Source organism: Procambarus clarkii, chromosome 5 (assembly GCF_040958095.1).
Source record: "Procambarus clarkii isolate CNS0578487 chromosome 5, FALCON_Pclarkii_2.0, whole genome shotgun sequence".
NCBI classification, from domain to species: Eukaryota; Metazoa; Arthropoda; class Malacostraca; order Decapoda; family Cambaridae; genus Procambarus; species Procambarus clarkii.
The window spans coordinates 57,074,838-57,102,489 of NC_091154.1; the positions used below are offsets into that span (position 1 = coordinate 57,074,838).

The 27,652-nt window shown below is 52.8% G+C and overlaps 1 protein-coding gene across 2 annotated transcripts in view; it reads right to left on the reverse strand.

Annotated features, from left to right (window-relative positions):
- Positions 1-27,652, reverse strand: part of LOC123750377 (serine/threonine-protein phosphatase 6 regulatory ankyrin repeat subunit C-like) — a 441,679-nt gene that overhangs the window by 101,101 nt on the left and 312,926 nt on the right. For both annotated transcript variants that reach the window (XM_069302535.1, XM_069302533.1), the window contains exon 4: positions 5,216-5,506. In XM_069302535.1, coding sequence (XP_069158636.1) covers positions 5,216-5,506 — 291 coding nt within the window. The remainder of the gene's footprint in view (positions 1-5,215; positions 5,507-27,652) is intronic.

Here is a 27,652-nt window from a genome sequence, read left to right on the forward strand (position 1 = left end):
CAAATGCAAGTATGCCTTTTTCACCAGTAATCAACTGAATGCCACAGAAAATGGAATCTTTACTTTAGCTACAGAAAACGGAACAAAGCCAAGGGGGGATGACTGGAATAAACAGTTTCCAACCTGACTCTTCTCGCACATAAACATGTCTTTCTTGACCTCATTTCAAATTATATAGAGTACTGAAAGCTCATTTTCCATAGCAAATATACTAAGGAACTCATTTTACGACTAGAACGCAAACTAGGACCCCTCATTCAGATTCAAAACACGAGAATTATTGACTGAACATTTAACCCACATTCAAGCACACACAGGACTCTTTAAAGCTATCTTAACTTCTTTAAAACCCTAATATGACCCATCTCACATGCAGATCCTGTTCTATGACTCGCCCTTCATGTCAATGTACCCCACAGTATCATGCAAATTCAAGATAAGGCTTACTACACCTATATATCCAACTTGGTCTTTGTAAGGAATCTTGACCCCCCTTCTATGCTTGACCCCACTGGGGTAATCATAGGCAGGGGGTCCCTATTGCTGACGTCATGTCACGTGACACCCCTGCGACAAATAAGGAAAATTTCACCTGATTGGCCCATGACCCCGAGACAGAAAGAGAATTTTTCTACTCGGCTCCTGATTGGTCAAAAAAAATCGCGCCCCGTTCTCACCGCTCACCTCTGAACATTACAGAAAATGGAGCTGTGCCCATGGGCTCCCTATACTATTCAGTCATAGCCTCATTAAAGTACCACAAAAACTTCTATATTCGCTTTCAACTGTGTTTCTTGGTTTGAATCTATTGAACATTCACCCTCTGATCCATTCAAAAGTAAGTGCCCCCAAATTGATACCGTAGTACTCTCGTAACACCCCCCGGGCCAAATCGTGAATTTTGCTCATGCCATTAAAATACTCCAAAAACGTTTATACGCTTTTCACCAGTGTATTTTTTGGTTTCCAACTATTGAACATTCATCCTCGGTACCTCTCATAAGTAGGGACCCTGTTCTTGAGGCCCTAGACTCATCTTAAAGCAAAGCGACAAATCGTGCAAGAAAACAGGTTAGGATAGGGCACCAGTTCCTCAGGTACACCCTGGGTGGTGGGCCCTGGGTACCCCTGGGGGGAACGGACCATCCCACCCCGCCAGCCAGCCAGGTGCGCGCTGACTGTGCCCTAACCTAACCACCTAAAATAAGCTGTTGGTCGAGTCCGCCCGCCAGGGTTGAGTTGGCATGGAAGTGCCCAACTGTTTCTGAAATTTTTTTCCCCCATTTGTCTCCTTTTACACTACTTGTATGGTGGTCACTATACCACCTGGTATATTGTGGACACTCTACCAACTGGTGTATGGTGGACACTATACCAACTGGTGTATGGTGGACACTATACCAACTAGTGTATCGTGGACACTGTACCAACAGGTATATGGTGGACACTATATCAACTGGTGTATGGTGGACACTATACCAACTGGTGTATGGTGGACACTATACCAACTGGTGTATGGTGGACACTATACCAACTGGTGTATGGTGGTCACTTTACCAACTGGTGTATGGTGGACACTATACAAACTAGTGTATGGTGGTCACTATACCAACTGGTGTATGGTGGACACTATACCATCTGGTGTATGGTGGACACTATACCATCAGGTGTATGATGGATACTATACCAACTGGTGTATGGTGGACACTATACCACCTGGTGTATGGTGGACACTATACCAACTGGTGTATGGTGGTCACTATACCAACTGGTGTATGGTGGACACTATACCAACTGGTGTATGGTGGTCACTATACCAACTGGTGTACGGTGGACACTATACCAACTGGTGTATGGTAGACACTATACCAACTGGTGTATGGTGGACACTATACCATCTGGTGTATTGTGGACACTATACCATCAGGTGTATGATGGATACTATACCAACTGGTGTATGGTGGACACTATACCAACTGGTGTATGGTGGTCACTATACCAACTGGTGTATGGTGGACACTATATCAACTAATGTATGGTGGACACTATACCAACTGGTGTATGGTGATCACTATACCAACTGGTTTATGATGGACACTATACCAATTGGTGTATGGTGGACACTATACCAACTGGTGTATGGTGGTCACTATGCCAACTGGTGTATAGTGGACACTATATCAACTAATGTATGGTGGACACTATACCAACTGGTGTATGGTGATCACTATACCAACTGGTTTATGATGGACACTATACCAACTGGTGTATGGTGGACACTATAGCAACTGGTGTATGGTGGACACTATACCAACTGGTGTATTGTGGACACTATACCAACTGGTGTATGGTGGACACTATACCAACTCATGTATGGTGGACACTATAGCAACTGGTGTATGGTGGACACTCTACCAACTGGTGTATGGTGGACACTATACCACCTGGTGTATGGTGGACACTATAGCAACTGGTGTATGGTGGACACTATACCAACTGGTGTATGGTGGTCACTATACCAACTGGTGTATGGTGGACACTATACCAACTGGTGTATGGTGGTCACTATACCAACTGGTGTATGGTGGACACTATACCAACTGGTGTATGGTGGACACTATACCATCTGGTGTATGGTGGACACTATACCACCTGGTGTATGGTGATCACTACACCAACTGGTTTATGATGGACACTATACCAACTGGTGTATGGTGGTCACTATACCAACTGGTGTATGGTGGACACTATACCAACTGGTGTTTGGTGGTCACTATACCAACTGGTGTACGGTGGACACTATACCAACTGGTGTATGGTAGACACTATACCAACTGGTGTATGGTGGACACTATACCATCAGGTGTATGGTGGACACTATACCATCAGGTGTATGATGGATACTATACCAACTGGTGTATGGTGGACACTATACCAACTGGTGTATCGTGGTTACTATACCAACTGGTGTATGGTGGACACTATATCAACTAATGTATGGTGGACACTATACCAACTGGTGTATGGTGATCACTATACCAACTGGTTTATGATGGACACTATACCAACTGGTGTATGGTGGACACTATACCAACTGGTGTATGGTGGTCACTATGCCAACTGGTGTATGGTGGACACTATATCAACTAATGTATGGTGGACACTATACCAACTGGTGTATGGTGATCACTATACCAACTGGTTTATGATGGACACTATACCAACTGGTGTATTGTGGACACTATACCAACTGGTGTATGGTGGACACTATACCAACTCATGTATGGTGGACACTATAGCAACTGGTGTATGGTGGACACTGTACCAACTGGTGTATGGTGGTCACTATACCAACTGGTGTATGGTGGACACTATACCAACTGGTGTATGGTGGTCACTATACCAACTGGTGTATGGTGTACACTATAGCAACTGGTGTATGGTGGACGCTATACCAACTGGTGTATGGTGGTCACTATACCAACTGGTGTATGGTGGTTACTATACCAACTGGTGTATGGTTGTCACTATACCAACTGGTGTATGGTGGTCACTATACCAACTGGTGTATGGTGGACACTATACCAACTGGTGTATGGTGGACACTATAGCAACTGGTGTATGGTGGTCACTATACCAACTGGTGTATGGTGGACACTATACCAACTGGTGTATGGTGGTCACTATACCAACTGGTGTATGGTGGACACTATACCAACTGGTGTATGGTGGTCATTATACCAACTAGTGTATGGTGATCACTATACCAACTGGTGTATGGTGGACACTATACCAACTGGTGTATGGTGGTCACTATACCACCTGGTGTATGGTGGTCACTATACCAACTGGTGTATGATGGTCACTATACTACCTGGTGTATGGTAGACACTATAGCAACTGGTGTATGGTGGACACTATAGCAACTGGTTTATGATGGACACTATAGCAACTGGTGTATGGTGGACACTATAGCAACTGGTGTATGGTGGACACTATAGCAACTGGTGTATGGGGGACACTATACCAACTGGTGTATGGTGGTCACTATACCAACTGGTGTATGGTGGCCACTATACCAACTGGTGTATGGTGGTCACTATACCAACTGGTGTATGGTGGTCACTATACCAACTGGTGTATGGTGGTCACTATACCAACTGGTGTATGGTGGACACTATACCAACTGGTGTATGGTGGACACTATACCAACTGGTGTATGGTGTACACTATAGCAACTGGTGTATTGTGGTCATTATACCAACTGGTGTATGGTGGACACTATACCAACTGGTGTATGGTGGTCATTATACCAACTAGTGTATGGTGATCACTATACCAACTGGTGTATAGTGGACACTATACCAACTGGTGTATGGTGGTCACTATACTACCTGGTGTATTGTAGACACTATAGCAACTGGTGTATGGTGGTCACTATACCACCTGGTATATTGTGGACACTATACCAACTGGTGTATGGTGGACACTATACCAACTGGTGTATGGTGGACACTATACCAACTGGTGTGTGGTGGTCACTATACCAACTGTGTTTGGTGGACACTATACCAACTGGTGTATGGTGGACACTATACCAACTGGTGTATGGTGGACACTATACCAACTGTGTATGGTGGACACTATACCAACTGTGTATGGTGGACACTATACCAACTGGTGTATGGTGAACACTATACCAACTGTGTATGGTGGACACTATACCAACTTGTGTTTGGTGGTCACTATACCACCTGGTGTATGGTGTCACTATACCACTTGGTGTATGGAGGACACTATACCAACTGGTGTATGGTGGACACTATACCAACTGGTGTATTGTGGACACTATACCAACTGGTGTATAGTGGTCACTATACCAACTGGTGTATGGTGGTCCCTATACCAACTGGTGTATGGTGGACACTACCAACTGGTGTATGGTGGACACTATAGCAACTGGTGTATGGTGGACACTATACCAACTGGTGTATGGTGGACACTATACCAACTGGTGTATGGTGGACACTATACCAACTGGTGTATGGTGGACACTATAGCAACTGGTGTATGGTGGACACTATTCCAACTGGTGTACGGTGGACAGTATACCAACTGGTGTATGGTGGACACTATGCCAACTGGTGTATGGTGGACACTATACCAACTGGTGTATGGTGGACACTATACCAACTGGTGTATGGTGGACACTCACCCGCGTGATGGTGACCTGAAGACGGAGAGTGACGTCGGGGGAGCACCAGGCTAGTGTCAGCAGGTTGAGGCCGTGGGAGGTGGTGGTGAGCGGTGCTCCAGCTGCCAGCAGGAGGCTGGTGATCCTGCACCGGTTACTGGTGACGGCCAGACACAGCGGGGAGACGCTCCAGCATCCCAGGGGCTCCAGGGACGCTCCTGACCACAACAGCTGACCTGCCTGCTGGGTGTCGTCACACAGGCTGATCACACCCAGCAGCTGCTCGTACATCTCTCCTGGTCCACCCTCAACCTGCACAATGTCACAGTCTTAGACAAATGTCGCTCTTCTTGTTCATGGTGAATCATCACAAGTTTGTAGGTGAGTAAACCTTTAATGTTTCGCTTATGTACTGGATGATCGAGAACTTACTCAGGTTGAAAGCCGTCCCTTAACAGTTACTTTCTCGGAAAAAATTCTTGAACATTGATGGAGGGATTTAACTCTACACTAATGTTGTGTATTTCGTATACGTTGAGCCAGAACTAAGTTAACAACCTCTCGTGACGTATGCATGCTGCTTATTCCTCGGTTCTGTTTAACGGATATTGTATTGTAGGGGGACGGGCTCTTATGTCGTGTGGACACGAGCCACACGACATACTTGTATCAGAGTACGAGTACTTGTATCAGAGTACGAGTACTAATATCCGACACTACTAAAGAGTAATATAAATATAGAGTCTGCCCTTCAGTAGTTCTTATAGTCATTGTTTAACCAGACTCACCTGGACAGGATCACACGCTCTTCTCCCTGTCAGGGGCCAGTCAGTGTTAAGACACTAGATCAGTATGAAGATATGTGGGAAATTCCTATATCATTCATAAATTTGAATAAATGTTGGTTTGTATCAGTTTATGTATGAATAAAATGTTTTAGTTAGTCATGAAAGAGATGACGAAAATGACAACTTTGTTCCAGGAAACTGGATTAATATATCCTGAGTCGTCTACATCTCGATCTCTAAACGTTTCTAGCTAATTTAATATAAAAATCACCAGTCTCAGGACTAGGAATAGTATGTGTGATGATAATCTCCTTCAAGAGAGATTGAGCCTGCTCTTCCCTCCTAAGTACGTCCCTATACAACTAATAACAACAATAACAACTAATATAGAAGATATATCCAACAAGTACAACACCAAGGTTTGCCCAGAGAGCAAACGTATTCGCACCGGGAACACCTGCTCCACCTCCGCCACTCAAACCAGCAAACTACTTGTCCGTCGCCTGCTCTTCGCTGATTGGCTGGTGCCTGTCGCACCTGCTTCCTCCACCCGCCACACTAGCTGACGTCTGGGCCACCACAACCTACAGACCTCAGAATATCCCGTGCTTTCCACAAGTTAACACGTCTCATTGGTAGACTAAGCCCTGGCTTACGTGTACTAAGAGAGGTGGCAGCTTAAAGCCAATATTCCTGCACTCATATATCTCCTTGTATATTATTCACTTGTTATTATTCACTTGTCTTAACGTAACTTTTCATTTTGCCAGTGATTATTCTTATTATTTTGATTGATTTTATGTTACAATTTTTATGTCCAATTTTATTCATGTTTTGCTTTTCTAACGTAATTAAAATGTCATTGTTAAATTTACTTGTGTTTTGTGTGTCTTCCCATTACCTTACCACAGACGGAAGTTCCAGATTTTCTCTTTTTGTTTCTTTATGTGACGAGGCCATACCCCTAGCTTTTGAAACAGCCGAACACCAACGCGTTACCGTCACATATTAAGTGGGGGCCTGTCCTAGGAGCTTCACTCAGGTACTGGTGCCAAGTAGTAATTAATGGTAAGCGAATTTAACTTTGGTAACGTAACTTTTACTATTTTTCATATTTATATGGTGCGGTGGGTGTGTATTGTGCATTACGAGAGTAGCATATGGTGAAGGTGAGACAACTTTGGATTACGTGGTGACTGTAGGCCTCAGTCATACTCTTAATTGGTCATCTCTCCCTCCGTGTTATTACTCGTGTTTACCATCTTTTGTCCCTTGGATATTTCTCATATTTTCGACAGATCATCATATTGGTACCCTGGTACTGTGGTCTGCCTCCGGGTCAAGTGCACCTAATCTTCTGCAATCTGACTGTAGGAGGACAAAGAGGGCCAAAGTTCCTCTAGCTCGAACTTTAGTTGCTGAATTGGGACCTCAGCAGCAGTTCTCGTCACCAGTTGACACCTCGCACCCCTACACGTCAGTCAGAGATGATGATACATACAACGGTAGGGAATTAGCTTACTTTTTCAGAGCACAAAAGTTCGCTAATTCTGTAAGTATCATATTAATTTCAGTAGGAAAAACTTGCTTATGTCCTATAGAGACTCGGCAAGGTATGCCTACATCCTTGGACTACCAATTTTACTTTTGAGGCAATTAACTGTTTCATTTGTTTTCGAAACTCAGTTTCACTTGTTTAGTAGGATTTTCTTGCCCTTATCCTCTTACATGAGTACCGGGTACAAGATTTCCTGCGACCTTGATTTAAACTAATCATTTAACATCTTATATTTAACTTTAATTGTTAAAGATTCCACAGGATAGGTACCAGTTGCCACGTTGTCCTGTTTCTGACATTCACTATATAATAACGGTATATTCGTTGTACATTTATTTGCTAATTTCACCATGTTTCATCTCCAAGCTTTCCGTGCAGATCCAGCAGGTGAAATAGGGACTTTAAGTCGTGCCAAGAGGACTGAATTACAAACTCTTGCACATGAGTATCAACTAGAAGTTCCCTACCAAGCCAACAAAAATGACATACACAACCTGTTGCTGGATCACTATTTAGAACAAGGTAAGATAGACTCTGAAACTCATGAAACTTACTATATTGCAGATAAAACTGATTTGGCGACGATGAAACTCAAAATAGAACTGGCCAAGATTGAACGCGAGCAGCAAAGGGAAGCCCTCGAACAACAAGAACGAGCAGCTGCCATACGAAGAGAAGAACAAGAACGTGAGATTGCGTTACTCCGTGAACGTGAACGAATACAGCTTGAAACAAAACAACGCGAGTTGGAGATGCAACGCGAACATGACAAGCAACAAGCGACTCTGGCTCTAGAGTGTCGTCAACGAGAATTCACGTTGGAAACTTCACACCTCGCTCAACGCCAGCAAGCTACTGCCAATCTTCCCGTCAGTTTTAATATATCACATGCAAGTAAGTTAATGCCATCCTTTGTAGAAGCAGAAGTTGACGTGTTTTTTTACCACCTTTGAAACCCTTGCTAATCAACTTCGTTAGCCTGCCGACCAATGGGCCACACTTCTCAGAGTCCATCTTACAGGTAGAGCTGCAGTCACACTCAGTACTTTGGCGTCTGGGAATGACTACCAGACTCTGAAACAAGCAGTGTTGGACGCCTACCTTCTCTCCACAGAAAGTTATCGACGGAAATTCCGTGACCACCTGAAGGCAAGTACCACTACCTTCCTCGAGTTTGCTAACACAAAACGGAGATATTTTATGAAATGGCTGGAAGCAGCACATGTCTCTACTTTTACAGAACTCGTCAACCTGATGCTAGTTGAAGAATTCTTGAGGCGTGTGCCGCCTCCTGACCGTCTATATTTAGCAGATAAAGACGAAACCGACTACCTGAAGTGTGCTAAGTCGGCTGACACTTACAGCCTCATCCACCGGCTGACACCCGAACCATCCTCCAGTAAGAAGTCGTGGTACAGTTACGAGAAAGTGAGTACCGATCAAGCTGGCTCGCAATTGTACTGCAAGTATTGTAGACTCTATGGACATACCATAGACAAGTGTGGTAAGTCTCAATACAAAGGAACCACTGACACACAGAAACCCAAACCAACTCCTCCTAAGTCCGGTAAGCCTGTGATGAATGTTGGTGTTCAGGTTAATGATCTTTCTCTTTTCAGTAACCACCTGTATACTGGAACTGTCTCTGCCAACGGTTCAAATCCGGAGGGACGTTTCAAATTGAAGATCTTAAGGGACACAGCGGCTCTTCAATCGATCATCTTGAAGTCGGCTGTGCCCAACATCGCCTACACCGGAGAAACTGTCTTCATCACTGACCTCACTGCTACCACTCCTTATCCTCTCGCCAGAGTCCACCTGGATTGTCCCTTCGTGAACGGAGAAGTCCAAGTCGCCGTCAGGGAAAAGCCTTTTCCCATGCCTGGAGTGCAACTTCTCCTAGGCAACGACTTGGCAGAAGACCTGCAACCGACCAACCTGATCGTCATGGATAAACCCCAGGTGTGTACCTCTGTGCCAATTAACCCTATATTCGAGTATGTTCCAGCAAAGGTTCAAGAGAGTGATGAAGTTTCTCCTCCGGTTCTAGTGACCACACGTCCACAGCCAGCTGACTCTACTGCTACCGCTGTCCCTCAAGACCCTCAGAAACTACCCCCGAATCTGACCAAGTTGGAGTTCAGTAAGTTGCAGAGGGAAGATCTTACCTTAACACCATTGTTTTTCCAGGCTGAGACTCAACCCGACAGTATTCCTGGGTTCTTCCTAGAGAACGACTTGCTCTACCGCAGATATAGACCCAGTAAACTGAAGGAAGAGGACGATTGGGCCAACATCGAACAACTTGTGATTCCTGCCAGCCTGCGGCCCACTGTTCTACACCTGGCCCACGGAGCACTCTCCCACTACGGATTCAACAAGACTTACCATGGAATTCGTCAAGACTACTACTGGCCAGGTATGGTAAATAGCGTCAAACAGTACGTAAAACAGTGTCATACATGTCAGATGGCAGGTAAACCGAACATCTCTATTCCCTTAGCGCCACTTATTCCCATACAGGTGCCTGCGGAACCTTTCCACAGACTTATTATAGACTGTGTTGGTCCTTTACCTCGGACCAGTTCAGGTAACGCCTATATCTTAACCATCCTGTGTCATACCACCAGATTTCCCATAGCAGTTCCAGTGAAGAACATCACGGCTGCTACGGTTGTAAAGCATTTATTGAAGATCTTCACTCAATATGGATTTCCCAGGGAGATTCAGAGCGACTGTGGTACCAACTTCACCAGTGATCTCTTCAAAAGGACACTGGAGGAGTTCAACATCAAACAGGTATTGTCCAGCCCCTATCATCCTGCTTCACAGGGTTCTCTTGAGCGTAGTCATCAGACTACCAAAGCACTCCTGAAAAAGTTTTGTAGTGAATCCTCTAAGGATTGGGATAAGCAAATTGATTTGATAATGTGCATATATAGAAGTCTTCCCATTGAGTCCCTAGGAGTATCTCCTTATGAGATGCTCTACGGCCGTAAGTGCCGTACTCCCCTGAAGGCTTTCAAAGACTCTCTACGAGATGCCACTTTCAGTGAGCATCAGAATGTGCCCCAGTTTCTTCAAAACCTTCAACACATTCTAGAGAGAGTCCACAGTTTTGCCCATGATAATCTATTGAAAGCACAGGAGAGGATGAAGACTCATTACGACCAGACCAGCAAAGTAAGAAAATTTAAGCCGGGAGACTTCGTGCTAGCATACTTCCCTATCCCAGGTTCTCCTTTACAAAACAGGTTTTCAGGATCCTACCGCATCAAGGAGTGCCGAAACAACCATAACTACGTTCTAGAGACTCCAGATAGGCGGCAGAAGACCCAGCTGTGCCACGTCAACCTCCTGAAGCTATATAATGGTACTCCTCCCACTGTCATGTTAAACTATTCCACCTTTACAGAACCCTACATCCACAGTGAGACCTTCCCAGCTTCTCCTCCCGAAAGCACTGACAAGGAGTCAGCGCTTTCTAATTCAAAAATCCATACTGATATTCCCAACCATTTTCAGGGCCATAATAGTGCTCCTTTGCCATATTCTAATTCCACTCTCACCTCGTCAGATAAGCCCTTCATCCTCCATGTCGACACGAGTGGTACCGGCGTTGGTGGTGTCGTGATGCAGCAACGAGGCGAGGAGAATACACCCGTCAGCGACTACTGCTACAAGGAACTACGGAACAATTGGCAAGGAGCTACTCTTCATCATCCTGAAGCTCCAGCACTTTGCTCCACACCTGAAAAGTGCTCGGTATACCATCAACACGGACCACACCACCCTACACCTCCTGCAGCACGCCCACTTCTCATCTCAACGTCTTCTACTATGGGCTTGATAACTGCAGAAATTCAACCTGGAGACCCGCTATACCAAGGTTCTGACAACATCTTAGCCGATGCTCTCTCCATGAAGTAGAAGCGACTCCACCTATTACTCCACCACGTAACGACGTACTTCTTCCAGAACCGCAGGCTTCGGGGGAGAGTTGTGACGATAATCTCCTTCAAGAGATTGAGCCTGCTCTTCCCTCCTAAGTACGTCCCTATACAACTAATAACAACAATAACAACTAATATAGAAGATATATCCAACAAGTACAACACCAAGGTTTGCCCAGAGAGCAAACGTATTCGCACCGGGAACACCTGCTCCACCTCCGCCACTCAAACCAGCAAACTACTTGTCCATCGCCTGCTCTTCGCTGATTGGCTGGTGCCTGTCGCACCTGCTTCCTCCACCCGCCACACTAGCTGACGTCTGGGCCAACACAATCTACAGACCTCAGAATATCCCGTGCTTTCCACAAGTTAACACGTCTCATTGGTAGACTAAGCCCTGGCTTACGTGTACTAAGAGAGGTGGCAGCTTAAAGCCAATATTCCTGCACTCATATATCTCCTTGTATATTATTTACTTGTTATTATTCACTTGTCTTAACGTAACTTTTCATTTTGCCAGTGATTATTCTTATTATTTTGATTGATTGATTTTATGTTACAATTTTTATGTCCAATTTTATTCATGTTTTGCTTTTCTAACGTAATAAAAATTTCATTGTTAAATTTACTTGTGTTTTGTGTGTCTTCCCATTACCTTACCACAGACGGAAGTTCCAGATTTTCTCTTTTTGTTTCTTTATGTGACGAGGCCATACCCCTAGCTTTTGAAACAGCCGAACACCAACGCGTTACCGTCACATATGAAACTAATCCTTTAAATAAATTACACATTAAATTGCTTTATGAAATTAAACAAAACCCTCCTCCCAGTTCTCGATATAAAGCGCATCATGAGGTGACGCGTGCGGAGGAAGAGACGCCATTCGTGCACTTACACAGGAGAGTGAATCAACTTGGTGTGGTATTGGTGTCGACAAACCGAGCCTCCCACATCGGTCACTAACTCTACCCGCAAGTACTAGACCGCAGCGTGACCTACAAGCAGTCACTACTTGTTGCAACGACTTGACAAAATTGAGGAAAGTGCAAAATTTGTTTTTTTTCTATTAGCATAGATTTGTCAACCAATTATTTCACTGTCTAGGATTAATCGTTGCGATGCCAGATAAAACCATCCACAAAGGTAAGAATCTATTATTATTATACTTTATACTCATGTATTACAGTTGTATTATATCTGTTGTTGGTAAATGTTAGGATGTAACACTTCCACAGGTAAATTATGATCACATGAAGATGCTACACCACGGCGGGACTACGAGGCCGCTATTATTACTGGTATAGTACGGCCTGTACACGTGGCTGGTGGGTCTGGTACGGCCTGTACACGTGCTGGTGGGTCTGGTACGGCCTGCATGTTGCTGGTGGGTCTGGTACGGCCTGTGCAAGTGGCTGGTGGGTCTGGTACGGACTGTACACGTGGCTGACGGGTCTGGTACGGCCTGTACACGTGGCTGGTGGGTCTGGTACGGCCTGTACACGTGCTGGTGGGTCTGGTACGGACTGTACACGTGGCTGACGTGTCTGGTACGGACTGTACACGTGGCTGACGGGTCTGGTACGGACTGTACACGTGGCTGGTGGGGCTGGTACGGCCTGCACGTGGCTGGTGGGTCTGGTACGGACTGTACACGTGGCTGACGGGTCTGGTACGGCCTGTACACGTGGCTGACGGGTCTGATGCGGACTGTACACGTGGCTGGTGGGTCTGGTACGGACTGTACACGTGGCTGACGGGTCTGGTACAGACTGTACACGTGGCTGGTGGGTCTAGTACGGACTGTACACGTGGCTGACGGGTCTGGTACGGACTGTACACGCGGCTGACGGGTCTGGTACGGACTGTACACGTGGCTGACGGGTCTGGTACGGACTGAACACGTGGCTCGTGGGTCTGGTACGGACTGTACACGTGGCTGACGGGTCTGGTACAGACTGTACACGAGGCTGACGGGTCTGGTACGGACTGTACACGTGGCTGACGGGTCTGGTACGGCCTGTCCACGTGGCTGACGGGTCTGGTACGGACTGTACACGTGGCTGGTGGGTCTGGTACAGACTGTACACGTGACTGGTGGGTCTGGTACGGACTGTACACGTGGCTGACGCGTCTAGTACGGACTGATCACGTGGCTGGTGGGTCTGGTACGGACTGTACACGTGGCTGACGGGTCTGGTACGGACTGTACACGTGGCTGGTGGGTCTGGTACGGACTGTACACGTGGCTGACGGGTCTGGTACGGACTGTACACGTGGCTGACGCGTCTAGTACGGACTGTACACGTGGCTGACGGGTCTGGAACGGACTGTACACGCGGCTGACGGGTCTGGTACGGACTGTACACGTGGCTGACGGGTCTGGTACGGACTGAACACGTGGCTCGTGGGTCTGGTACGGACTGAACACGTGGCTGACGGGTCTGGTACAGACTGTACACGTGGCTGACGGGTCTGGTACGGACTGTACACGAGGCTGACGGGTCTGGTACGGACTGTACACGTGGCTGACGCGTCTAGTACGGACTGTACACGTGGCTGACGGGCCTGGTACGGACTGTACACGTGGCTGACGCGTCTAGTACGGACTGTACACGTGGCTGACGGGTCTGATACGGACTGTGCACGTGGCTGGTGGGTCTGGTACGGACTGTACACGTGGCTGACGGGTCTGGTACGGACTGTACACGTGGCTGACGGGTCTGGTACGGAGTGTACACGTGGCTGACGGGTCTGGTACGGACTGAACACGTGGCTGGTGGGTCTGGTACGGACTGTACACGTGGCTGACGGGTCTGGTACGGAGTGTACACGTGGCTGACGGGTCTGGTACGGACTGAACACGTGGCTGGTGGGTCTGGTACGGACTGTACACGTGGCTGGTGGGTCTGGTACGGACTGTACACGTGGCTGACGGGTCTGGTACAGACTGTACACGTGGCTGACGGGTCTGGTACGGACTGTACACGTGGCTGACGGGTCTGGTACGGCCTGTAAACGTGGCTGGTGGGTCTGGTACGGCCTGTACACGTGGCTGACGGGTCTGGTATGGAGTGTACACGTGGCTGACGGGTCTGGTACGGACTGAACACGTGGCTGGTGGGTCTGGTACGGACTGTACACGTGGCTGGTGGGTCTGGTACGGACTGTACACGTGGCTGACGGGTCTGGTACAGCTTGTACACGTGGCTGGTGGGTCTAGTACGGACTGTACACGTGGCTGACGGGTCTGGTACGGACTGTACACGTAGCTGACGGGTCTGGTACGGACTGTACACGTGGCTGACGGGTCTGGTACGGAGTGTACACGTGGCTGACGGGTCTGGTACGGACTGAACACGTGGCTGGTGGGTCTGGTACGGACTGAACACGTGGCTGGTGGGTCTGGTACGGACTGTACACGTGGCTGGTGGGTCTGGTACGGACTGTACACGTGGCTGACGCGTCTGGTACAGACTGTACACGTGGCTGACGGGTCTGGTACGGACTGTACACGTGGCTGACGGTCTGGTACGGCCTGTACACGTGGCTGGTGGGTCTGGTACGGCCTGTACACGTGCTGGTGGGTCTGGTACGGACTGTACACGTGGCTGACGTGTCTGGTACGGACTGTACACGTGGCTGACGGGTCTGGTACGGACTGTACACGTGGCTGGTGGGTCTAGTACGGACTGTACACGTGGCTGGTGGGTCTGGTACGGACTGTACACGTGGCTGGTGGGTCTGGTACGGACTGTACACGTGGCTGGTGGGTCTGGTACGGACTGTACACGTGGCTGACGGGTCTGGTACAGACTGTACACGTGGCTGGTGGGTCTAGTACGGACTGTACACGTGGCTGACGAGTCTGGTACGGACTGTACATGTGGCTGACGGGTCTGGTACGGACTGTACACGTGGCTGACGGGTCTGGTACGGACTGAACACGTGGCTGGTGGGTCTGGTACGGACTGTACACGTGGCTGACGGGTCTGGTACAGACTGAACACGTGGCTGACGGGTCTGGTACGGACTGTACACGTGGCTGACGGGTCTGGTACGGCCTGTACACGTGGCTGACGGGTCTGGTACGGACTGTACACGTGGCTGGTGGGACTGGTACAGACTGTACACGTGACTGGTGGGTCTGGTACGGACTGTACACGTGGCTGACGCGTCTAGTACGGACTGATCACGTGGCTGGTGGGTCTGGTACGGGATGAACACGTGGCTGACGGGTCTGGTACGGACTGTACACGTGGCTGGTGGGTCTGGTACGGACTGTATACGTGGCTGACGGGTCTGGTACGGACTGTACACGTGGCTGACGCGTCTAGTTCGGACTGAACACGTGGCTGACGGGTCTGGTACGGACTGCACTCGTGGCTGGTGGGTCTGGTACGGACTGTACACGTGGCTGACGGGTCTGGTACGGACTGTACACGTGGCTGACGCGTCTAGTACGGACTGTACACGTGGCTGACGGGTCTGGTACGGACTGCACACGTGGCTGGTGGGTCTGGTACGGACTGTACACGTGGCTGACGGGTCTGGTACGGACTGTACACGTGGCTGACGGGTCTGGTACGGACTATACACGTGGCTGACGGGTCTGATACGGACTGTGCACGTGGCTGGTGGGTCTGGTACGGACTGTACACGTGGCTGACGGGTCTGGTACGGACTGTACACGTGGCTGACGGGTCTGGTACGGAGTGTACACGTGGCTGACGGGTCTGGTACGGACTGAACACGTGGCTGGTGGGTCTGGTACGGACTGAACACGTGGCTGGTGGGTCTGGTACGGACTGTACACGTGGCTGGTGGGTCTGGTACGGACTGTACACGTGGCTGACGGGTCTGGTACAGACTGTACACGTGGCTGACGGGTCTGGTACGGACTGTACACGTGGCTGACAGGTCTGGTACAGACTGTACACGTGGCTGACGGGTCTGGTACGGACTGTACACGTGGCTGACGGGTCTGGTACGGACTGTACACGTGGCTGACGGGTCTGGTACGGACTGTACACGTGGCTGACGGGCCTGGTACGGGCTGTACACGTGGCTGACGGGTCTGGTACGGACTGTACACGTGGCTGACGGGTCTGGTACGGACTGTACACGTGGCTGGCGGGTCTGGTACGGACTGTACACGTGGCTGACGGGTCTTGTACTTACTGTACACGTGGCTGACGGGTCTGGTACGGACTGTACACGTGGCTGACGGGTCTGGTACGGACTGTACACGTGGCTGACGGGTCTGGTACAGACTGTACACGTGGCTGGTGGGTCTGGTACAGACTGTACACGTGGCTGACGGGTCTGGTACTGACTGTACACGTGGCTGAAGGGTCTGGTACGGACTGTACACGTGGCTGGTGGGTCTGGTACAGACTGTACACGTGGCTGACGGGTCTGGTACAGACTGTACACGTGGCTGACGGGTCTGGTACGGACTGTACACGTGGCTGACAGGTCTGGTACAGACTGTACACGTGGCTGACGGGTCTGGTACGGACTGTACACGTGGCTGACGGGTCTGGTACGGACTGTACACGTGGCTGACGGGTCTGGTACGGACTGTACACGTGGCTGACGGGTCTGGTACGGGCTGTACACGTGGCTGACGGGTCTGGTACGGACTGTACACGTGGCTGACGGGTCTTGTACTTACTGTACACGTGGCTGACGGGTCTGGTACGGACTGTACACGTGGCTGACGGGTCTGGTACGGACTGTACACGTGGCTGACGGGTCTGGTACAGACTGTACACGTGGCTGGTGGGTCTGGTACAGACTGTACACGTGGCTGACGGGTCTGGTACAGACTGTACACGTGGCTGAAGGGTCTGGTACGGACTGTACACGTGGCTGGTGGGTCTGGTACAGACTGTACACGTGGCTGACGGGTCTGGTTCAGACTGTACACGTGGCTGACGGGTCTGGTACGGACTGAACACGTGGCTGGTGGGTCTGGTACGGACTGTACACGTGGCTGACGGGTCTTTTTTTTGACGAGTCTGGTACGGCCTGTACACGTGGCTGGTGGGTCTGGTACGGACTGAACACGTGGCTGACGGGACTGGTACGGCCTGTGCACGTGGCTGGTGGGTCTGGTACGGACTGAACACGTGGCTGACGGGTCTGGTACTTACTGTACACGTGGCTGGTGGGTCTGGTACGGACTGAACACGTGGCTGACGGGTCTGGTACTTACTGTACACGTGGCTGACGGGTCTATTACAGACTGTACACGTGGCTGACGGGTCTGGTACAGACTGTACACGTGGCTGACGGGTCTGGTACAGACTGTACACGTGGCTGGTGGGTCTGGTACAGACTGTACACGTGGCTGACGGGTCTGGTACAGATTGTACACGTGGCTGACGGGTCTGGTACGGACTGTACACGTGGCTGGTGGGTCTGGTACAGACTGTACACGTGGCTGACGGGTCTGGTTCGGACTGTACACGTGGCTGACGGGTCTGGTACGGACTGAACACGTGGCTGGTGGGTCTGGTACGGACTGTACACGTGGCTGACGGGTCTGGTACGGACTGTACATGTGGCTGACGCGTCTAGTACGGACTGTACACGTGGCTGACGGGTCTGATGCGGACTGTGCACGTGGCTGACGGGTCTGGTACGGACTGAACACGTGGCTGACGGGTCTGGTACCTGACTGTACACGTGGCTGACGGGTCTGGTACGGACTGTACATGTGGCTGACGCGTCTAGTACGGACTGTACACGTGGCTGACGGGTCTGATGCGGACTGTGCACGTGGCTGGTGGGTCTGGTACGGACTGTACACGTGGCTGACGGGTCTGGTACAGACTGTACACGTGGCTGACGGGTCTGGTACGGACTGTACACGTGGCTGACGGGTCTGGTACAGACTATACACGTGGCTGACGGGTCTGGTTCGGACTGTACACGTGGCTGACGGGTCTGGTACGGACTGTACACGTGGCTGACGGGTCTGGTACGGACTGTACACGTGGCTGACGGGTCTGGTACGGGCTGTACACGTGGCTGACGGGTCTGGTACAGACTGTACACGTGGCTGACGGGTCTGGTTCGGACTGTACACGTGGCTGACGGGTCTGGTACGGACTGTACACGTGGCTGACGGGTCTGGTACGGACTGTACACGTGGCTGACGGGTTTGGTACGGACTGTACACGTGGCTGACGGGTCTTGTACTTACTGTACACGTGGCTGACGGGTCTGGTACGGACTGTACACGTGGCTGACGGGTCTGGTACGGACTGTACACGTGGCTGACGGGTCTGGTACAGACTGTACACGTGGCTGGTGGGTCTGGTACAGACTGTACACGTGGCTGACGGGTCTGGTACAGACTGTACACGTGGCTGAAGGGTCTGGTACGGACTGTACACGTGGCTGGTGGGTCTGGTACAGACTGTACACGTGGCTGACGGGTCTGCTTCGGACTGTACACGTGGCTGACGGGTCTGGTACGGACTGTACACGTGGCTGGTGGGTCTGGTACGGACTGTACACGTGGCTGGTGGGTGTAGTACGGACTGAACACGTGGCTGACGGGTCTGGTACGGACTGTACACGTGGCTGGTGGGTCTGGTACGGACTGTACACGTGGCTGACGGGTCTGGTACGGACTGAACACGTGGCTGGTGGGTCTGGTACGGACTGTACACGTGGCTGACGGGCCTTTTTTTTGACGGGTCTGGTACGGCCTGTACACGTGGCTGGTGGGTCTGGTACGGACTGAACACGTGGCTGACGGGTCTGGTACGGCCTATACACGTGCCTGGTGGGTCTGGTACGGACTGAACACGTGGCTGACGGGTCTGGTACGGCCTGTACACGTGGCTGGTGGGTCTGGTACGGACTGAACACGTGCCTGACGGGTCTGGTACTTACTGTACACGTGGCTGACGGGTCTGGTACGGACTGTAAACGTGGCTGACGGGTCTGGTACGGACTGTACACGTGACTGACGGGTCTGTTACAGACTGTACACGTGGCTGGTGGGTCTGGTACAGACTGTACACGTGGCTGACGGGTCTGGTACAGACTGTACACGTGGCTGACGGGTCTGGTACGGACTGTACACGTGGCTGGTGGGTCTGGTACAGACTGTACACGTGGCTGACGGGTCTGGTTCGGACTGAACACGTGGCTGGTGGGTCTGGTACGGACTGTACACGTGGCTGACGGGTCTGGTACGGACTGTACACGTGGCTGGTGGGTCTGGTACGGACTGTACACGTGGCTGGTGGGTGTAGTACGGACTGAACACGTGGCTGACGGGTCTCGTACGGAATGTACACGTGGCTGGTGGGTCTGGTACGGACTGTACACGTGGCTGACGGGTCTGGTACGGACTGAACACGTGGCTGGTGGGTCTGGTACGGACTGTACACGTGGCTGACGGGTCTGGTACAGACTGTACACGTGCTGGTGGGTCTGGTACGGACTGTACACGTGGCTGACGGGTCTGGTACGGACTGAACACGTGGCAGACGGGTCTGGTACGGACTGAACACGTGGCTGGTGGGTCTGGTACAGACTGTACACGTGGCTGACGGGTCTGGTACAGACTGTACACGTGGCTGACGGGTCTGGTACGGACTGTACACGTGGCTGGTGGGTCTGGTACAGACTATACACGTGGCTGACGGGTCTGGTTCGGACTGTACACGTGGCTGACGGGTCTGGTACGGACTGTACACGTGGCTGGTGGGTCTGGTACGGTCTGTACACGTGGCTGGTGGGTGTAGTACGGACTGAATACGTGGCTGACGGGTCTGGTACGGACTGAACACGTGGCTGGTGGGTCTGGTACGGACTGAACACATGGCTGACGGGTCTGGTACGGCCTGTACACGTGGCTGGTGGGTCTGGTACGGACTGAACACATGGCTGACGGGTCTGGTACGGCCTGTACACGTGGCTGGTGGGTCTGGTACGGACTGAACACGTGGCTGACGGGTCTGGTACGGCCTGTACACGTGGCTGGTGGGTCTGGTACGGACTGAACACGTGGCTGACGGGTCTGGTACTTACTGTACACGTGGCTGACGGGTCTGTTACGGACTGTACACGTGGCTGACGGGTCTGGTACGGACTGTAAACGTGGCTGACGGGTCTGGTACAGACTGTACACGTGGCTGGTTGGTCTGGTACAGACTGTACACGTGGCTGACGGGTCTGGTACAGACTGTACACGTGGCTGACGGGTCTGGTACGGACTGTACACGTGGCTGGTGGGTCTGGTACGGACTGTACACGAGGCTGACGGGTCTGGTTCGGACTGTACACGTGGCTGACGGGTCTGGTACGGACTGAACACGTGGCTGGTGGGTCTGGTACGTACTGTACACGTGGCTGACGGGTCTGGTACGGACTGTACACGTGGCTGGTGGGTCTGGTACGGACTGTACACGTGGCTGGTGGGTGTAGTACGGACTGAACACGTGGCTGACGGGTCTGGTACGGACTGTACACGTGGCTGGTGGGTCTGGTACGGACTGTACACGTGGCTGACGGGTCTGGTACGGACTGAACACGTGGCTGGTGGGTCAGGTCGGACTGTACACGTGGCTGACGGGTCTGGTACAGACTGTACACGTGGCTGACGGGTCTGGTACGGCCTGTACACGTGGCTGGTGGGTCTGGTACGGACTGAACACGTGGCTGACGGGTCTGGTACGGCCTGTACACGTGGCTGGTGGGTCTGGTACGGACTGAACACGTGGCTGACGGGTCTGGTACTTACTGTACCTGTGGCTGACGGGTCTGGTACAGACTGTACACGTGGCTGACGGGTCTGGGACGGACTGTACACGTGGCTGACGGGTCTGGTACAGACTGTACACGTGGCTGGTGGGTCTGATACAGACTGTACACGTGGCTGACGGGTCTGGTACAGACTGTACACGTGGCTGACGGGTCTGGTACGGACTGTACACGTGGCTGGTGGGTCTGGTACAAACTGTACACGTGGCTGACGGGTCTGGTTCGGACTGTACACGTGGCTGACGGGTCTGGTACGGACTGAACACGTGGCTGGTGGGTCTGGTACGGACTGTACACGTGGCTGACGAGTCTGGTACGGACTGTACACGTGGCTGGTGGGTCTGGTACGGACTGTACACGTGGCTGGTGGGTGTAGTACGGACTGAACACGTGGCTGACGGGTCTGGTACGGACTGTACACGTGGCTGGTGGGTCTGGTACGGACTGTACACGTGGCTGACGGGTCTGGTACAGACTGAACACGTGGCTGGTGGGTCTGGTATGGACTGTACACGTGGCTGACGGGTCTGGTACAGACTGTACACGTGCTGGTGGGTCTGGTACGGACTGTACACGTGGCTGACGGGTCTGGTACGGACTGAACACGTGGCAGACGGGTCTGGTACGGACTAAACACGTGGCTGGTGGGTCTGGTACAGACTGTACATGTGGCTGACGGGTCTGGTACAGACTGTACACGTGGCTGACAGGTCTGGTACGGACTGTACACGTGGCTGGTGGGTCTGGTACAGACTGTACACGTAGCTGACGGGTCTGGTTCGGACTGTACACGTGGCTGACGGGTCTGGTACGGAATGTACACGTGGCTGGTGGGTCTGGTACGGACTGTACACGTGGCTGGTGGGTGTAGTACGGACTGAATACGTGGCTGACGGGTCTGGAACGGACTGTACACGTGGCTAGTGGGTCTGGTACGGACTGAACACATGGCTTACGGGTCTGGTACAGCCTGAACACGTGGCTGGTGGGTCTGGTACGGACTGAACACATGGCTGACGGGTCTGGTACGGCCTGTACACGTGGCTGGTGGGTCTGGTAAAGACTGAACACGTTGCTGACGGGTCTGGTACGGCCTGTACACGTGGCTGGTGGGTCTGGTACGGACTGAACACGTGGCTGACGGGTCTGGTACTTACTGTACACGTGGCTGACAGGTCTGGTACGGACTGTACACGTGGCTGACGGGTCTGGTACGGACTGTACACGTGGCTGACGGGTCTGGTACAGACTGTACACGTGGCTGGTGGGTCTGGTACAGACTGTACACGTGGCTGACGGGTCTGGTACAGACTGTACACGTGGCTGACGGGTCTGGTACGGACTGAACACGTTGCTGGTGGGTCTGGTACAGACTGTACACGTGGCTGACGGGTCTGGTACAGACTGTACACGTGGCTGACGGGTCTGGTACGGACTGTACACGTGGCTGGTGGGTCTGGTACAGACTGTACACGTGGCTGACGGGTCTGGTTCGGACTGTACACGTGGCTGACGGGTCTGGTACGGACTGTACACGTGGATGGTGGGTCTGGTACGGACTGTACACGTGGCTGGTGGGTGTAGTACGGACTGAATACGTGGCTGACGGGTCTGGTACAGACTGTACACGTGGCTGACGGGTCTGTTACGGACTGTACACGTGGCTGACGGGTCTGGTACGGACTGTACACGTGGCTGACGGGTCTGGTACGGACTGTACACGTGGCTGACGGGTCTGGTACAGACTGTACACGTGGCTGACGGGTCTGGTACGGACTGTACACGTGGCTGGTGGGTCTGGTACGGACTGTACACGAGGCTGACGGGTCTGGTTCGGACTGTACACGTGGCTGACGGGTCTGGTACGGACTGAACACGAGGCTGGTGGGTCTGGTACGGACAGTACACGTGGCTGACGGGTCTGGTACGGACTGTACACGTGGCTGACGGGTCGGGTACGGACTGTACACGTGGCTGGTGGGTCTGGTACGGACTGTACACGTGGCTGGTGGGTGTAGTACGGACTGAACACGTGGCTGACGGGTCTGGTACGGACTGTACACGTGGCTGGTGGGTCTGGTACGGACTGTACACGTGGCTGACGGGTCTGGTACGGACTGAACACGTGGCTGGTGGGTCTGGTACGGACTGTACACGTGGCTGACGGATCTGGTACGTACTGAACACGTGGCTGGTGGGTCTGGTACGGACTGTACACGTGGCTGACGGGTCTGGTACAGACTGTACACGTGCTGGTGGGTCTGGTACGGACTGTACACGTGGCTGACGGGTCTGGTACGGACTGAACACGTGGCTGACGGGTCTGGTACGGACTGAACACGTGGCAGGTGGGTCTGGTACAGACTGTACACGTGGCTGACGTGTCTGGTACGGCCTGTACACGTGGCTGGTGGGTCTGGTACGGACTGAACACGTGGCTGACGGGTCTGGTACGGCCTGTACACGTGGCTGGTGGGTGTGGTACGGACTGAACACGTGGCTGGTGGGTCTGGTACGGACTGAACACGTGGCTGACGGGTCTGGTACTTACTGTACACGTGGATGACGGGTCTGGTACGGACTGTACACGTGGCTGACGGGTCTGGTACGGACTGTACACGTGGCTGGTGGGTCTGATACAGACTGTACACGTGGCTGACGGGTCTGGTACAGACTGTACACGTGGCTGACGGGTCTGGTACGGACTGTACACGTGGCTGGTGGGTCTGGTACAAACTGTACACGTGGCTGACGGGTCTGGTTCGGACTGTACACGTGGCTGACGGGTCTGGTACGGACTGAACACGTGGCTGGTGGGTCTGGTACGGACTGTACACGTGGCTGACGGGTCTGGTACGGACTGTACACGTGGCTGGTGGGTCTGTTACGGACTGTACACGTGGCTGGTGGGTGTAGTACGGACTGAACACGTGGCTGACGGGTCTGGTACGGACTGAACACGTGGCTAGAGGGTCTGGTACGGACTGTACACGTGGCTGACGGGTCTGGTACGGACTGAACACGTGGCTGGTGGGTCTGGTACGGACTGTACACGTGGCTGACGGGTCTGGTACAGACTGTACACGTGCTGGTGGGTCTGGTACGGACTGTACACGTGGCTGACGGGTCTGGTGCGGACTGTACACGTGGCTGGTGGGTCTGGTACGGACTGTACACGTGGCTGGTGGGTGTAGTACGGACTGAACACGTGGCTGACGGGTCTGGTACGGACTGTACACGTGGCTGGTGTGTCTGGTACGGACTGTACACGTGGCTGACGGGTCTGGTACGGAATGAACACGTGGCTGGTGGGTCTGGTACGGACTGTACACGTGGCTGACGGGTCTGGTACGGACTGAACACGTGGCTGGTGGGTCTGGTACGGACTGTACACGTGGCTGACGGGTCTGGTACAGACTGTACACGTGCTGGTGGGTCTGGTACGGACTGTACACGTGGCTGACGAATCTGGTACGGACTGAACACGTGGCTGACGGGTCTGGTACGGACTGAACACGTGGCAGGTGGGTCTGGTACAGACTGTACACGTGGCTGACGGGTCTGGTACAGACTGTACACGTGGCTGACGGGTCTGGTACAGACTGTACACTTGGCTGACGGGTCTGGTACGGACTGTACACGTGGCTGGTGGGTCTGGTACAGACTGTACACGTGGCTGACTTGTCTGATTCGGACTGTACACGTGGCTGACGGGTCTGGTACGGACTGTACACGTGGCTGGTGGGTCTGGTACGGACTGTACAAGTGGCTGGTGGATGTAGTACGGACTGAACACGTGGCTGACGGGTCTAGTACGGACTGTACACGTGGCTGGTGGGTCTGGTACGGACTGTACACGTGGCTGACGGGTCTGGTACGGACTGAACACGAGGCTGGTGGGTCTGGTACGGACTGTACACGTGGCTGACGGGTCTGGTACGGCCTGTACACGTGGCTGGTGGGTCTGGTACTGACTGAACACGTGGCTGACGGGTCTGGTACGGCCTGTACACGTGGCTGGTGGGTCTGGTACGGACTGAACACGTGGCTGACGGGTCTGGTACGGCCTGTACACGTGGCTGGTGGGTCTGGTACGGACTGAACACGTGCCTGGTGGGTCTGGTACGGACTGTACACGTGGCTGACGGGTCTGGTACGGACTGTACACGTGGCTGGTGGGTCTGGTACGGACTGAACACGTGACTGGTGGTTCTGGTACGGCCTGTACACATGGCTGACGGGTCTGGTACGGACTGTACACGTGGCTGACGGGTCTGGTACGGCCTGTACACGTGGCTGACGGGTCTGGTACGGACTGTACTGGTGGCTGACGGGTCTGGTACGGACTGAACACGTGGCTGGTGGGTCTGGTACGGACTGTACACGTGGCTGGTGGGTCTGGTACGGACTGTACACGTGGCTGACGGGACTGGTACGGACTGTACACGTTTCTGGTGGGTCTGGTACGGACTGTACACGTGGCTGGTGGGTCTGGTACGGACTGTACACGTTGCTGGATGGGTCTGGTACAGACTGTACACGTGGCTGGTGGGTCTGGTACGGACGGTACACGTGGCCGACGGGACTGGTACGGACTGTACACGTGGCTGGTGGGTCTGGTACGGACTGTACACGTGACTGGTGGGTCTGGTACAGACTGTACACGTGGCTGGTGGGTCTGGTACGAACTGTACACGTGGCTGACGGGACTGGTACGGACTGTACACGTGGCTGGTGGGTCTGGTACGGACTGTACACGTGGCTGACGGGTCTGGTACGGACTGATCACGTGGCTGACGGGTCTGGTACGGACTGTACACGTGGCTGACGGGTCTGGTACGGACTGTACACGTGGCTGACGGGTCTGGTACGGACTGATCACGTGGCTGACGGGTCTGGTACGGACTGTACACGTGGCTGACGGGTCTGGTACGGACTGTGCACGTGGCTGACGGGTCTGGTACGGACTGAACACGTGGCTGACGGGTCTGGTACGGACTGTACACGTGGCTGACGGGTCTGGTACAGACTGTACACGTGGCTGACGGGTCTGGTACGGACTGTACACGTGGCTGACGGGTCTGGTACGGACTGTACACGTGGCTGACGGGTCTGGTACGGACTGTACACGTGGCTGACGGGTCTGGTACGGACTGTACACGTGGCTGACGGGTCTGGTACGGACTGTACACGTGGCTGACGGGTCTGGTATGGACTGATCACGTGGCTGGTGGGTCTAGTACGGACTGAAATGTGGCTGGTGGGTCTGGTACGGCCTGTACACGTGGCTGGTGGGTCTGGTACGGACTGTACACGTGGCTGACGGGTCTGGTACAGACTGTACACGTGGCTGACGGGTCTGGTACAGACTGTACACGTGGCTGACGGGTCTGGTATGGACAATACACGTGGCTGACGGGTCTGGTACGGACTATACACGTGGCTGACGGGTCTAGTACGGACTGTACACGTAGCTGACGGGTCTGGTACGGACTGAACACGTATCTGGTGGGTCTGGTACGGATTGTACACGTGGCTGACGGGTCTGGTACGGACTGAACACGTGGCTGGTGGGTCTGGTACGGACTGTACACGTGGCTGACGGGTCTGGTACGGACTGATCACGTGGCTGACGGGTCTGGTACGGACTGTACACGTGGCTGACGGGTCTGGTACGGACTGATCACGTGGCTGACGGGTCTGGTACGGACTGTACACGTGGCTGGTGGGTCTGGTACGGACTGAACACGTGGCTGACGGGTCTGGTACAGACTGTACACGTTGCTGACGGGTCTGGTACGGACTGATCACGTGGCTGGTGGGTCTGGTACAGACTGTACACGTGGCTGGTGGGTCTGGTACGGACTGTACACGTGGCTGACGGGTCTGGTACGGACTGTACACGTGGCTGACGCGTCTAGTACGGACTGTACACGTGGCTGACGGGTCTGGTACGAACTGCACACGTGGCTGGTGGGTCTGGTACGGACTGTACACGTGGCTGACGGGTCTGGTACGGACTGATTACGTGGCTGGCGGGTCTGGTACGGACTGATCACGTGGCTGACGGGTCTGGTACGGACTGTACACGTGGCTGACGGGTCTGGTACTGACTGTACAAGTGGCTGACGGGTCTGGTACGGACTGTACACGTGGCTGGTGGGTCTAGTACGGACTGTACACGTGGATGGTGGGTCTGGTACGGACTGTACACGTGGCTGACGGGTCTGGTACGGACTGTACACGTGGCTGGTGGGTCTGGTACGGACTGAACACGTGGCTGGTGGGTCTGGTACGGACTGTACACGTGGCTGGTGGGTCTCGTACGGACTGAACACGTGGCTGACGGGTCTGGTACGGACTGAACACGTG